Source organism: Erinaceus europaeus, chromosome 9 (genome assembly GCF_950295315.1).
Source record: "Erinaceus europaeus chromosome 9, mEriEur2.1, whole genome shotgun sequence".
Classification (NCBI taxonomy): Eukaryota; Metazoa; Chordata; class Mammalia; order Eulipotyphla; family Erinaceidae; genus Erinaceus; species Erinaceus europaeus.
The window spans coordinates 8,830,423-8,844,203 of NC_080170.1; the positions used below are offsets into that span (position 1 = coordinate 8,830,423).

Here is a 13,781-nt window from a genome sequence, read left to right on the forward strand (position 1 = left end):
GTCCATCTATTACACTAAGCCTCTCTCAAGGCCATTTACCCAACATGGACTTTCTCCAGGGTCCCCCAGCCTCCCAGCAGTGTCTGTCTGCAGCGTCTCTGCTGCCCTTCAGTGCCAGGAAGTCTGAGTCCTGTGGCCGCAGACAGGCCCTTCTCTGGGTCTTCACCCTCAGGTGGGGAGACCCTCAGGGCTTCTGCTGGGTAGTCAGTCACAAGTTGTGTCCAAGGGACTTTCCCTTTGGGGGCGGAGAATAAGATCTGACACAGGTGCTCACAGCTGCCTCCTTGTCACTGTCCACACAGCACTTTTCCAGCCACTGCTTGTGCTTGAAAATCACGCGGGTCTTTGGAAAGGAGGGGGTGGGGACTAGCATTCACTGGAGCACCTCTCTCTCTCTCTCTCTCTCTCTCTCTCTCACACACACACAGAGGCTGACTTATTACTCGTACCCTCGGCAGCTGTGACACGTTATAGACTTCATTGTCTCAGGAGCGTCTGTCTTTCTGTACACATGAGTGAACACACACACACACGCACACACACACACACACACACATCCTTTGTTACTGAGCAACGCAGAGAGTGTGTATGTTTTCTCTTGGCCTTGGGGTGTATGCTCAACCTGCAGACAGTAACTCAACCAAACAGTTTACCCTGTGAAGCAAGGTTCTTTCTGAAAGTGAGAGGAGGTGCAGTTACAAACGCTGTGACAACTGGGGGCTTGTGCATGGCAGTTGGGGTCCAGCAGTCCAAAGGTGACCTCAGCCAAAGCTGGGAGAAGTGAGCAGAGCTGGCCTTGACCTGGGAGGGTCTGGAGAGCGTGTCAGTGTGACCCCCAGGGAGACCTAATGCGGTCACTCACTCAGAGCCGTGTCCCAGGCTGACGAGGCTCCTCCAGCACCCTCTCCTCAGAATCGCAGGGGGTGTTATGACTCCTACACCCTGAGTCCAGACTTCTACCTGGAAGCCACCAAATGCCACAGACTGGGGGGAACCTTGGGTGGCCATGGTTCAGGGCTCAGAGTCCAGTTCCCAGTACCACACCAGTGCCGTGACCTTAGCTGACTTCTGGGGGGCACAGTGCCCTTGTGAGAAGGGGGATCCTGTACCTTTGTCCTGCTCTGAGCTGCAGGCTTCCCCCGCCTCCCTCCCCCATGTTCCACACCCCATCTGGCCCCCATGCAGGTGCTGTTAGAAACCACAGTGAGCCAGCAAAGGACACAGTCTGCAACAGCCCTGGAACAGCTCCTGCCTCCTGGGAGACACTTTAGGGACCTGAATTTCCCTCTGCTGGGCCCTGGCTAGAGCCCCCTTTTGGTTGCGGAACCATTGTTCCGGAGCGACTTTAGCAGGTGTTCCCTTCTCAAGAAGATGCTTGCTCCTCCATTTCACCTTAAGGCATAAGGGTTGCTTCTTATAAGGTGCACAGTTTTTTTTTTCCTTCCCCTATCTGTTAGCCAGAATCTGTCCATCCCCCTCCCCCTTTTTAAAAACCCGTTTTGTCCCAGGCCAAAGCTGTGGCCTTGCATGAGAAACAGCAGGTGGTGCTACATGACAGATGGTGTGAGAGCCCATCCCTGGTGGGAGGGGAGAGCAAGTGAGCTGGCAGGCAGCTGCCAGGAGCTCTTCCCTGCTCCCTCGCTCTCTTGTTCGCTCACTGGCTCCTCTGCTCCTCTCCTGGCGCCTGGCTCCCAGAAGCTCCCCATCCAGACTCCAGACTCGGAAGAGGCGCTGTCCCTTCAGCACCAGCAGCCCCAGCTGAGGAGGGAGCCCCCCCTCCTCTTCAAATTGGCTGGGATCAACTCGGACCCCCCAAGAGTGCCATACAGTAAGTAGCATTTGTTCCTGCTCCAGCCACTCCCCATACCCTGAAAACCCCCCAAACCCTTCACCGCTTCTCCTCCTCCCCACCACAGCCCGATTCTGTCGAAGACATTCCCTCAGCCAGATTGACACAAGGCATCCAATTGTGCTGGGCTTCTGGGGGTGGTAGTGGTGGTGGTGGGGGTAAGAGCACCGTTTGACTTCCATGGGAACCAGAGAGCAATACATATGATTTGTTTGTTTAGTTGGCAGTCTTGCAGTGGGGGTGGTGGTGGGGGGCGTTTGCTTACTTTCCATGGAACCACACAGATAGACACACTATGTGCATGTATACACACACACACACACACATGTGCTTATGTATGTATTTATTTACACTGGAGACATGGGAACGGAAGAATAGCAGGAAGGACGGACACCGGGCAACTGGGGGTTTTTATTGACTCTCCTTTACTATTCAGACCGCATATTAAAAGACACATGGCACCTGGAGACACTGAACCCACTTGCTGTGTTCAAGCAGGCTTGCAAAGAAAGAAAGAAAAAAAAAAGAAAGAAAGAAAGGAAGAGAGAGAGAGAAAGAAAGAAAAGAAAGAAAAGAAAACTGCTCAAGAAAATAAGACAGCACCCTGGTCGATTGAGGTGGAATTGATCACACTTCAGGGTCACCCAGAATACTTTTTGTGCAGAAAAAGTAAAGCTTTCCATTCAAAAGCAGTGGCCACATGAGCTCTGGGATCTTGGATATTTCTTTGGAATTATATATTTATGTATACATTTAGTGTGTGTGTTGAGTCTGCCAGTTCATTTGGGCCTCCCCAAATCAGAGGGCTTTTGAGCCCCCAAGAGCGGGCTGCATATTTTGATGATCCCAAGTTTTGCTGGATCATAGGGGAGGGGGGTCCAGCAGAGGAGCCGGAAGCCTGGGAGCGGGGCTGTGGAGGACAGTGTTATTTTCTGGGTCGCCAGCCCGCTCCCTCCCTGCCCGCCTTGCCTCCTGCTATAACTGGAACCACCCCTCCCTGCTCACCCCAGGTCTGGGAAGGAAGGCGGAAGGATGGTGAAGCTGAACGGTAATCCCAGCGAGAAGGTTGCCAAGCCACCCTTGGTGGAGGATGGCTTCCAGACTGTGCCCCTCATCACGCCCTTGGAGGTCAACCACTTACAGCTGCCGGCTCCAGAGAAGGTACAGCAGCTGCTATTGTCTATTTGGCCCCTGTGTGCACCCCCACCCCATCCCTCCATTCATCTTAAGAAATAAGCACTGCCACCCTGTCTTTCTCCCCAGCCAAATCTGCCTCCCCCTCTCCCCTTAGAGACCATAGCTACCCTTCCCAGAGACACCAAGCCTCTTATGTGATTTCAGATCTCTGGTAAGTGTTTATTTGTCTGTTTGATCCCCCTCCCCCCGTGCATCCACGGGCAAGGACATTGACCTTGCCTTTGTAAAGTTTCCTCACAGCAGATGAATACTAATAAGCCTCCGAGAAAAATCCATCTTAATTATCGTGTGTGTATGTGTGTGTGTGTGTGTATGGGGGGTGCTGCGGATTCAGAACTCGGCTGAAGACAGGGAATTGGGTGTGCTCCAATAGGTGTTTGGTTTGCGTCTGCTAAGGTCCCATGCCTGGGCTGGAAGTCGATGGTGAAAAGACAGATGCCAGGGCCTGGCTGCAGCCTAGCGTTTGCATGAGTACAGTGCTTGGCGGGCCAGGTGGGAGCTTTTGCTCCAGGCTGGAGTGGGCTAGGCCGGATGCAGGGGAGCGCATTCGAATGTGGCCTGGGAAGGTGAGTGGAAGTCCTTCCAGAGAGACCGGGGGGGGGGGGGGGGGGAGGACAAGGCACGCCAGGCCCCCAGACACACACCTGCAAAGTGTGGAGAGCTTTGGGGAAAACGCTTGGCCAGAGCAGGGCGTTTTGGTGGGGGGAGATGTGCCTGTGACTGGCTGGTGATGCATCTCCTGACGTGGGAGTGGCCCGGGAAGCACACGGTGTGCCTGCCAACAAAGGTGCCTGCCCTTGGGGGGGGCCATGCCCATGGGCACAGGTGGGGGAGATGTGCCTGAGAGGACTCAGGGGGCTTCCTCCTGTGAGCTTTTGCACCCTGTCAAGAGAGGGAGTCGGAGGAGGAGGCAAATGACGGGGTTTCCTGGCTGCAGCGTGAACAATGGCTCGTTCCATCTGTTTGATTGTTCGCATTGGCATTGGCAGGAGGGCATTGTGCGTCTTCACCAATTGGCTATGCCCAGCGAGCAGAACAGGGGGCCAAGCTAGAGAAAGGGCCTGGCTGATTGGCTGGGGGCTGAGTCATCTGTTTTGAAAGTAAGGAGCCTGCCAAGGTGACAGTGTGTCTGGGAGGGGGGGCAGGGGGGCTGGGGGCAGCAGAAAGGAGAAATCCTTATGCCATCCTGGGAAGCTGAGAAGGCCTTTAGCAGTAACATTGGAACCAGCAGTTGACGCTTATGGAGGGGCTGGAGGCACTGGGTGTCTGCTGCACAGAGCCTGGGGACCCTGGCTTGGTGACTGCGTGTTAGAATCACCTGGGGACACCCTAAAGCTCCTGCTATGGAGGCCACATTGCAGGACAAGGATATCAGAATCTGGAGGGGAGACTGGAGCTATGATTTTGACTCAGTCCCCTCATCGGGCTCCTGTGTGTGGCCCATGTTGAGAACCTCTGAGTTAGATGCACTCAATCCTGGGAGTCACAGGTCTCCTGCTCACATTTTGAGGCAAAAAGGAGCGGAGACATTTGATGGGCTTTCCAAACTCACAAGAGTCCAAGGCAGTTCTGGGGCTGGGAGCCAGATCCACTGAGGAAGAGAAGGGTAGTGGATCTCTTGAGGTTGTGTGAGGTTCCTGGAAGAATATTTCTTCCTCTGCCAGCAGCTTTGCCTTGAACCTCTGTGTGTCCCCTAGAGGCGTGTATGGGGAAGGGACTCTCTTGAGGTCAGCTCTCTCAGTGGTCAGAACGAAGCTAGGTGTGGCCTCACATGTGAAGCGCCTGGTGTAAAACTCACCTGGTGAGAGAGAAACAGTCATCATTTATTTACAAATGAGAGTTCGGTAATATTCCAAGTACACACACACACACACACACACACACACACACTATTCCTGCTTTCTCTCAGTTGTTAGTAGGACGCAAAAAAAAGTTGTTATTTATATTTAGTTTTTTTTGTTGTTGTTGTCGTCGTTGTTGGATAGGACAGTGAGAAATGGAGAGAGGAGGGGAAGTCAGAGAGGGGGAGAGAAAGACAGACACCTGCAGACCTGCTTCACCACCTGTGAAGCGGCTCCCTGCAGGGGGGGAGCCGGGGCTCAAACCGGGATCCTTACTCCGGTCCTTGCGCTTTGCGCCATGTGCACTTAACCTACTGCGCTACCGCCCGACTCCCTTATATCCAGTTTTTAAAGATGACATTCAGGCACAGAGCAGAAAAGTAGCTTCCTAAAGCATTCCATTGGCTTGTCTCCTGGATAGAACCTGGAGCCTTCTTCCCGCAGCAGGAAAGTCCACAGACCTGCTCCCTGCGGTGCCCAGAGGCCACTCCATCCTTTCTCCTCCCATAGGTCTCTGATTTATCTTCTCTGGGTGGGAAGTTGCATTTGCAGGGATTTTTGTTTGTTCTGTTTTAGGATTTAGATTTGCAGGGTGTGTGTGTGTGTGTGTGTGTGTGTGTGTGTGCGCGCACTCGCGCATGTGCACTAGTATTTAGATTTGTGATCTTGACCTGCCATTAGAGCAGGTGTGTTAAAAGTGAATTTCACTAAAAAAAACCAAGGGGAGACCTCCCGATGCTTAGTGACTGTCACAGACCCTGAAGCCATAGCCGAAGGTCGTTGGCCTAGCTTACCTTGGCCAATGGCTTGAGCTGCATTTCCATCCGCCTTCCCTTTGTCCATTCATCTATAATCCATCCATCTATCTATCCACTTACCTACCCCTCCACCTACCACTGACCTACCTGTCAGTCAGTCCACATATCTACTCACCTATCCATCCATCTAGACATTCTCAGTTCATATATCCATATACTCATCCATTCATCTATCCACACACTCATCCATTCACTGATCCACCCATCCAACCACCCATTCATTATCCAGTCATCCATCCATCCATTCATCCATCTACCCATTATCCATCCATCCACCCATCCATCCATCCATTATCCATCCATTCATCCACCCATCCATTATCCATCCATCCATCCATCCATCCATTATCCATCCATTCACCCATCCATCCATTATCCATCCATTCATCCATCCATTCATCCATCCACCCATCATCCATCCATCCATCCATTACTGGTTCATCTATCAATCCATAATACATACTTATATCCACCCATCAATTGTCCAATCATCCATCCAACCATCATCATTTCATATATCCATCTATCATACATATATGCATACATACTTACTTAGTTATATCCATCCATCCATCCATCCATCCATCCATCCATCCATCCATCCATCCAATCTTGTGGAGAAGCTTCTATGTGCCAGCAGTCACCATGCTTAGCTTCAGCCTTGTGGACAGTGAGGATGACCCTGTTGGAACCCAGCTCTCAGAGTGAGTGGCAGAGAAGATCAAGTCTGCCTTGGCACAGCTGGCAGCTCTCTGATTAGGTTCTTGTCAGTATCTGGAGCTCTCAGTGACCAGAAGGAAGTCTATCCGGCTCAGTGTTAGATCCTGGCTTTCTGTTTTTAAAATCTACAGCACAGAGTGTGCTTAATGTGTGGTGCTGGCGTTCACCTTTAGATCTGGTCACTAAATGCCCACTGGTGTGGGATGGGGAGTCGGGGAAGGTTCCTTGGAGGATGCATGGAGGGCATGAACTGGCCAAGCCCTTGCTCTAGACTGTGCATAGGCCTGTGCGGGGTATTCTCATGTGTCACTGTGGTTCTGTCAGGGTTGAGCACACACACTCATAGATGGGGAAACTGAGGCTCACCTCAGTGAGTGATGTGCCCAAGCCCCACAGAGAATGGAATGGTCTGGGATCCCAATATACCGTTCTCTCCACACTGTGAATGGTCTGGTGTCATTTTTGCCAGGCTGGCTTTGCGGACGGGAGACAGAGATGACCAGAGACTCGTGGCTGAGCTGAGAATGCAGTTCAATCTTTATTCACGAGTGGGGATGTAGTTCAAAAAACTAATCTCTTCTAATCACAACACAATTCTGTCCTGCATCTCTCTCCTCCGGCGGAAGAGTCAGGAACCAAGGAAGTATGTACGATAGGGGGCGGGGAGAAGGAAGAAACGCAAACCAGAGATGACTAAACCAAATATCATAGAGGCGGGGCGGGGGGGGGGCGGAGAGACCAAACCAATATCCCGGAGGCAGGGGAGTGCCCAGCCAACAGTGGACGTGCAAACAGAACACATAGCAAGCCACACAAGCGAACCCAGTGTGACGATAAAACCAGAAGGCTTCATAAGCAGAATCCAGAAGCATACCAACAGTCTGGGATCCCAATATACCATTCTCTCCACACTGTGAATGAGAAGCATCCTACCTGGGAAAGGTACCTGGAGCCCCACAGTCCCTCACCTCTGGTCAAGCTCCTCCTGAACTCCCCTCCAGACTCCTGGGCCCACGGGTGGGGGAAGGGGTGAGGCCCAGAGAGCACCTCACAGCCTCTAGAGCTCCCTTCCTCCCAGTGCTGGGAGATGGTACCTGCCCCAGGAGGAGGCCACTGCCTCCCCAGATGGGTCCCCACTGCTCCATCCATCACTCTAGTTAGTTCTCCGCAGTCACCTGACGCAGTGTCCCTAGAGTTAGGGCCAGGGCCCTCTCTTGTGGGATCCTTTCTAGGCATCCCCAGATGGGACAGCCCCCAAACCCCAAACATGTCACTGTCTGCCCACTGACTTCCAACTCTGCCCCTGCCCACTTTGCACCTGGACCACTGGTTCTCAAGAGGGATCATATGGTCCCCTGGACGACATTTGGCAGTGTCCGGGGATATTTCCGATCGTCTAATTGGAAGGGACATGCTATTGGCATCTGGTGACTAGAGACCAGGAAAGGTGCTCAGTGTATGCTGTGCATGGGCCACCCACCCAGGATCATCTCACCCAGACATGTCAACAGTGGCAAGTCTTGAGAAACCTTGCCCCAGAGTCCCTACTCTTCCCAGGGTCTTTCATGCTTTCTCAAATATTCTGTTCCTTTTGCTCAGAGTATTCTCAACACTTTGATAAGTCAGTACTTATCTTCCTAACACCAACTCAGATGGCAGCTCTCCTGAACAGGTTACTGTTGTTGTTGTGGCCAGGTGTCGGGCTGCACCGTGGAGAAGAGAGAGAGAGGAGGTCTGGAACAAGTGGGGTACACGAATCTTTATTATAGGATGGGGGGTGGCTCAGGCCACGTGGAGTCAGCCGACAATGGCCGTCCCCACTACCTCACCACGCAGAGAGAGAGAGAGAGCGACCCGGAGGAGCCCAGCGAGAGAGAGTGAGAGAGGGAGCCGAGAGCCCGGGGGGGGGGGGAGTGAGGGGGCTTTTATTGGGCAATAACCAGGGGTGACGTGTGGGGCAGGATTGGTTGAAGGGGGCACTGCGGGGTGTGGTAAAACCTGGGGGCGGAGACTGCATCAGAATAATTCCTCAGCATCAGGTTACCAGACTCCTTCAAATTAGGACTACAGTTATCATGTTGGAAGGTATTCATCTACTCATTTACCCATCCACTCATCCATCCATCCATCCATCATCCCTACATTCAATCACTTATCTATTCATCTACCATCCATTGGTCCATCCATCCATTCATCCTTCATCCTTGCGTTCAACTACTTGTCTATCTAGCTATCATCTATTGGTTCAACCACTCCATCCATCCGTCTGTCCGTCCATCCATCCATCTGTCATCACTCCTACATTCAACCACTTATTTATTCCTCCATTCACTATCCACCCTGCATTCAAATACTTGTCTATCTAGCCATCATCTATTTGTTCAGCCACTCCATCCATCCATACATACATACATCCATACATCCACCCATGCCATCTTGGAAGGTTGGAAACCTCCTATGTTCCAGACACCATGCTAGGCTATCCTTACACAGTCATGAAAAGACACGTCTGGCCACTGCCTTCTTGGAGGCTCCAGTCCAGTGGAGAAGAGGGGCTTCAAACAAGTCACCACACAGCAGAGGTGTGTGCAAGTGGGACATTAGGAGATGCAAGATGAACGTAAGGTTATTAAGGACAGCATCAGAGAAGAAGACTAGCATGGTCAGAGGAGGTCCTTCTGAGAAGGGAGGCTTGACTGGGACCTGGCAGGTGAACTGTTAAGGGGCACAGAAGGACCAGCAGTGCCAGGAATTGAAGAAGTTGGAGAGACAGTCAGGAGGTGGGTTGGCTGGCCATGCTGGGGGTGGAGAGTGGGATCTGGGGAGAGGGAGAAAGACAGGTGCCTGTTCAGGTAGCATTTCTGAGGGGCATTAAGATGGGCAGAACAGAATCAGATTTCTGTTTTAGGAAGAAACAGGTACTGTGATGTTGTTTTCGATGGGTTATGTTGTTTTCGCCGGGCTGGCTTCACGGGCGGGTAACAGACGACCAGGGACTCATGGTTGAGCTGTAGGCAGTATCTCTTTATTCATGCAGGATGCAGCGCAATCTAAGCCGAGCCGAGCTAAACTCAAGGTAAAGTACTCTAAAACTCACAATGCTGTCTTTATATATACTTGCCAAGTAGGGTGGAAACAGGATGTGACATAGAGAGGTTGGAGAGAAAAGTGACTGGTGAAAATCAGAGTGTGACAAAGAAGGGATCAGGGTGTGACAAGGAGGGGGGGTGGAGCAAAAACATATCATGAAACAGTGGGGATTGAACCAATGCCCTGGAGGGAGGTGCTTGTTAACAGCGGTTATGTAAATAGAATGAAGTGGTTATGTAAATAGAATAGTGTTAAGCAGGGGGGATTTAAACCAAATGAAACAGAAGGGGTCTCGTGCACACCAACACTGTGAGCCAGCCCTGGAATGAGGGGCAAAGTTGATCTTTTGGTCTCTTTCTTTTTCCAACTCATTCTCTTTGAAGCACCATGGTCATCCCCCCAGATGGAGGTGGCTGGGTTTCCTGCAGCCCCCTGTGAATGGTGGGAGAAGAGAAAAGAAGGAAGGAAAGCAGGAGATGGTGGAGAGACCTCTGCTATGCTTGTGAGGGAGGTGGTAGAAGGGGACACTGGCCAGTGGCTGTGGGAGCGGGTGGTTAGTGGGTTGGTGGTTCCAGGCTGACTCTGGGGGAACTTTCCCTCTAGCTCTGAGCCCTCTGCTCAGCCCTGCCTTGCAGGAATTCTAGGTAAGTGACACCCCCTGCCTAGTCTCACTGGACAGTGGGCTCCATTTCTCCATGAGAATGGAGGCAGGTAGACATGACTTGAGGCAGTTGAGACAATTCAGGAGAACAGATCTGGATGAGTTGGAACAAGCTTTTTAGAGAGAGGGAGAGTCAGAGAAAGAGACTGAGATACACACAGAGAAGAGACACCACAGCACCGCTTCATCCATGGAGCAATTTCAGTGCCATTCAAGGTACTCGTAAGTGGTGCCAGGGTTTGAACCCATGTCCAGGGTACCTTGCTGCCTCTGGCTCACTTGTCTGGAGGCTGATGCAGAAAGAGGCTGAGGGCATTTGAGCTGCCCCAGGAAGTCAGTGGCGCCCGACCCTCCGGCAGCTGTGCCAGGAGATGGCAGCTGAGGGGTGCCAGACCCACAAATGGCACAGCTCCACCTTGCCAAAGGCCCAGGTGAACCATGTACTTGGCAAGCTTTGTGCAAGCTCCCCTCCCCCTCCTTCTGGTTCCTAAGTCTTTACACGTCTTCGAGGAAACGGCCCCCTCCTCTCAGGAGCACAGGAACACAGGCCTCCTTGCGGAGAGTTACTGGCGTCCTGCCCCCCTCCAGCTCTGCGTGGTAGACCCCAAGCCCCATGTCGCCACAGAGACCTGGTGCTAATCTCAGCTCAGCTCTCTCTTCCCTGTGCGGCTGTGGGCAGGCTCTCAGCATCTCTGACCTGAGACATGAGCAAGAAACCTACCCACCAGGCCACTGACAGCAGAGCCCAGGAGATGCCCCACTGCCCACACGGTGCCCATGGGCATGCATGGCTCCCTTTCTTTCACGGGACATGCAGAGCACGAATCCTGAAGCCAATGTTTTGGAAAGATGAGGATGAACGTGCCACATGTCGGTCAGGGTCAGGGCACAGTGCCCAGTGGGCAGGTCTAGAAGGATGTTGGGCAAAGGAGACCTCTCTCTGTTACTGAGACCTGCTGGCTGAGCCTTCACAGAGGGTGTCTTTTTCTCCCTGAGACACGGGCCCAGAGCAGCATGGTCAGCTGCTTCCCTGGTATGCCCAGCTGGGCAGATGCCTGGCTCACAGCGCCCCCTCATTCTGCTTGCAGAGACTGACTAATCACCCTGCAGAGCTGGCCGAAGGCTCTAGCTTAGTTCAGCAATCCCAGTCAGTAGCTGTGAAATGACCATTCCATGCACTGGGTTGTCAGAAAAGCCACGGATCATTTTTGCACAGAAAAAAAGATAATGGAGACTATATTGTGATGGGCCAGGCGGCAGTGCAGCGGGATAAGCGCACTTAGTGCAGAGCACAAGGATCCCAGTTTGAGTCCGTAGCCCCACCTGCGGGGGGGTGGGGGGGAGTCGCTTCACAAATGGTGGAGCAGGTCTGCAAGTAAGTGTCTGTCTTTCTCTCTTCCTCTCTATCTCCGCCACCCCCACCCCTCTCAATTCTTCTCTGTCCTATCCAATAAAAAACAAAAAGGAAAAAATAACTGCCAGCAGCGGATTTGCAGTGCAGGCACCAAGCCTCCCCAGCAATAACCTTGAAGGAAAAAAAGAGAGAGACAGACAGAATACATTATGACTTTTCCAACAACCCAATATCAAATTCTTTGTAATTTTAAACAAAAAATGGTTCTTTTTACAAAAATGTTTTTGTCCATGCTCAATATTGCTTTAAAATTTTTTATAGTATCTTTTGAAGAGAAGTTACTTAAAATTTTTATTTATTTATTTTGGGTAGAGCCAGAGAACTTCAGAGGGTAAGGAAAATTTGGAGAGAGAGAGAGAAAGAGAGAGGGCCATGCAGCACTGTTTCACCATGAAGCTCCCCCCGCCTGCACTTGGGGGCCAGGGCTCGAACCTGGGTCCTTATGCACTGCAATGTGTGTGCTCTGCTAGGTGCGCCATTATCCAACCAATCCTGTGTACATGTTTCAATCTTCCTTTTTTATGTGATTCCAGTACTGAATCCAGAGTCTCAGGCATGTGTGATACCAGTGATTGACTTCCCTGGCCCAATTTCCTAGTCTACACTTTTTAGAGAGAGAAATAGGGGAAGGAGAGAAGGAGAGAGAGAGGGAGAGAGAGAGAGAGAGAGAGAGGAACATAGACAGACAACTACAGCCCTGTTTCACCATTTGTGAAGCTTCACCCCTGCAGGTGGGGACCTGGGACTTGAACCCAGGTCCCTGAGCACTGTCGCATGTGCACTCAACCAGGTGGGCCACCACCTGACCTACTCCACTATCTATGGAGAAACTCCAGTGCCGTTTGTGGTAATCTTCGGTGGTGCCAGGACCTGAACCCTGGTTCTCGTGAACTCTTCCAGGTGAGGTAGCCCTCCTCCTCCCCCTTCCCAGTGTGCCAAATTTCCAATTAAAAAAAAAAAAATCAGAGGTCAGAAAGATATCCCAGTGGTAGAAAGCATGCCTTTCAGTCTTGGGGCCCCGGGTGCAAGCCCCAGCACTGAATGAAATGGTGGATTAGTGGGATTCCCCCCTCAATAATAACAGTAATGATAAATCACCTCCTTTGATGGTGGGTGTGGCAGTCTCGAGCCCTGGAGTGACCAGCTCCAGCTGGCGCCCCACCTCAGAAGGGGGCATTAGAGCAGGGTGGTCTGGCTTTAAACCCTCCCTCTACCACCTGCTTGCTGCGCTACTCAGGGCCAGATTATTAACCACTCTGACCCGTGCTGTCTGTATGCTGAGAATAATGTCATCTCCTGAGGATTGCTTAAGGGCAAAGAAAGGCAGAGAATGCATGCTGAGTGTTTGCCACAAATTCTTGTCACTGTTGACACGGGATCAGGCCCAGAGTCAGGGTCTCAGTTCTGCAGGACTTGGGGGCTTTGTCCCAGGCAGCAAGGAGGCCTGAGCCCTGGTGTGGGCTAGACCTCTGGACCAGAGGGAGGTGTGATCCATGGACGGTCCATCTGAGGTCCCACTGGACACCCTGCTCCCCCCCAGCCTCTGGGGAAACAGGTCCTGCCAGAGGGGGAAGCTCAATGCCAGAGAAGGAGCCCTCAACTGGGAGAGGACAGATCCCTAAAAGACCCCTGCTTCCCCCCACCCCCACCCCCACTCCTGGTCTGTCTCTGTGACCCAGAACAAGCTCCTCTCCCTCTCTGGGCTCCCATTTCCCTCTCTGTGAGTGGAAGAGGCTGCACAGCACTCCTGTTGGTTCCTGTGTTCCAGGCCTACTGTCATGCTTCCAGGGCCCAGGAGGAAGGGAAGGAGGTGGGAGGGTGTCGGTCGAGGTGGTTTCTCTCCATTCGAGCCACAGTTAGTACAGAGACCCACCCTACTATGTGTCAGCTGTCCTGGGATCTAATTCTAGGCATTCCACTTCCTGGCTGGGGACCTTCTGGGAAGGTGTTCGGTTCTGAGTCTGAAGCTGAGGTTCAAACCGTGGCTTCCTAGTGTCTCTGCCACAGGAGGAAGCCATTACTGCTCCCCAAGACTCAGGCTCATTATCTAACTTGTCCCTTTCTGTGGGTGACAGTGAGGAATGGCTGAGGTTAATGATGCCAAGAGTTTGTTTTTCCACCAGGGTTATTACTGGGGTTCAGTGCCGGCACTGCCAATCCACCACTCCTTTTTTTTTGTCCTTCCCTTTTT

The 13,781-nt window shown here is 52.2% G+C and overlaps 1 protein-coding gene across 1 annotated transcript in view; it reads left to right on the top strand.

Moving 5' to 3' along the window:
• The first annotated feature begins 1,617 nt into the window (after positions 1-1,617).
• NSG2 (neuronal vesicle trafficking associated 2) overlaps positions 1,618-13,781 on the top strand; it is a 31,572-nt gene continuing 19,408 nt past the window's right edge. The window contains exons 1-2 of the mRNA XM_060197027.1: positions 1,618-1,828; positions 2,860-3,010. Of these exons, the coding sequence (XP_060053010.1) occupies positions 2,882-3,010 (129 nt within the window). The 5' untranslated portion in view covers positions 1,618-1,828; positions 2,860-2,881. The remainder of the gene's footprint in view (positions 1,829-2,859; positions 3,011-13,781) is intronic.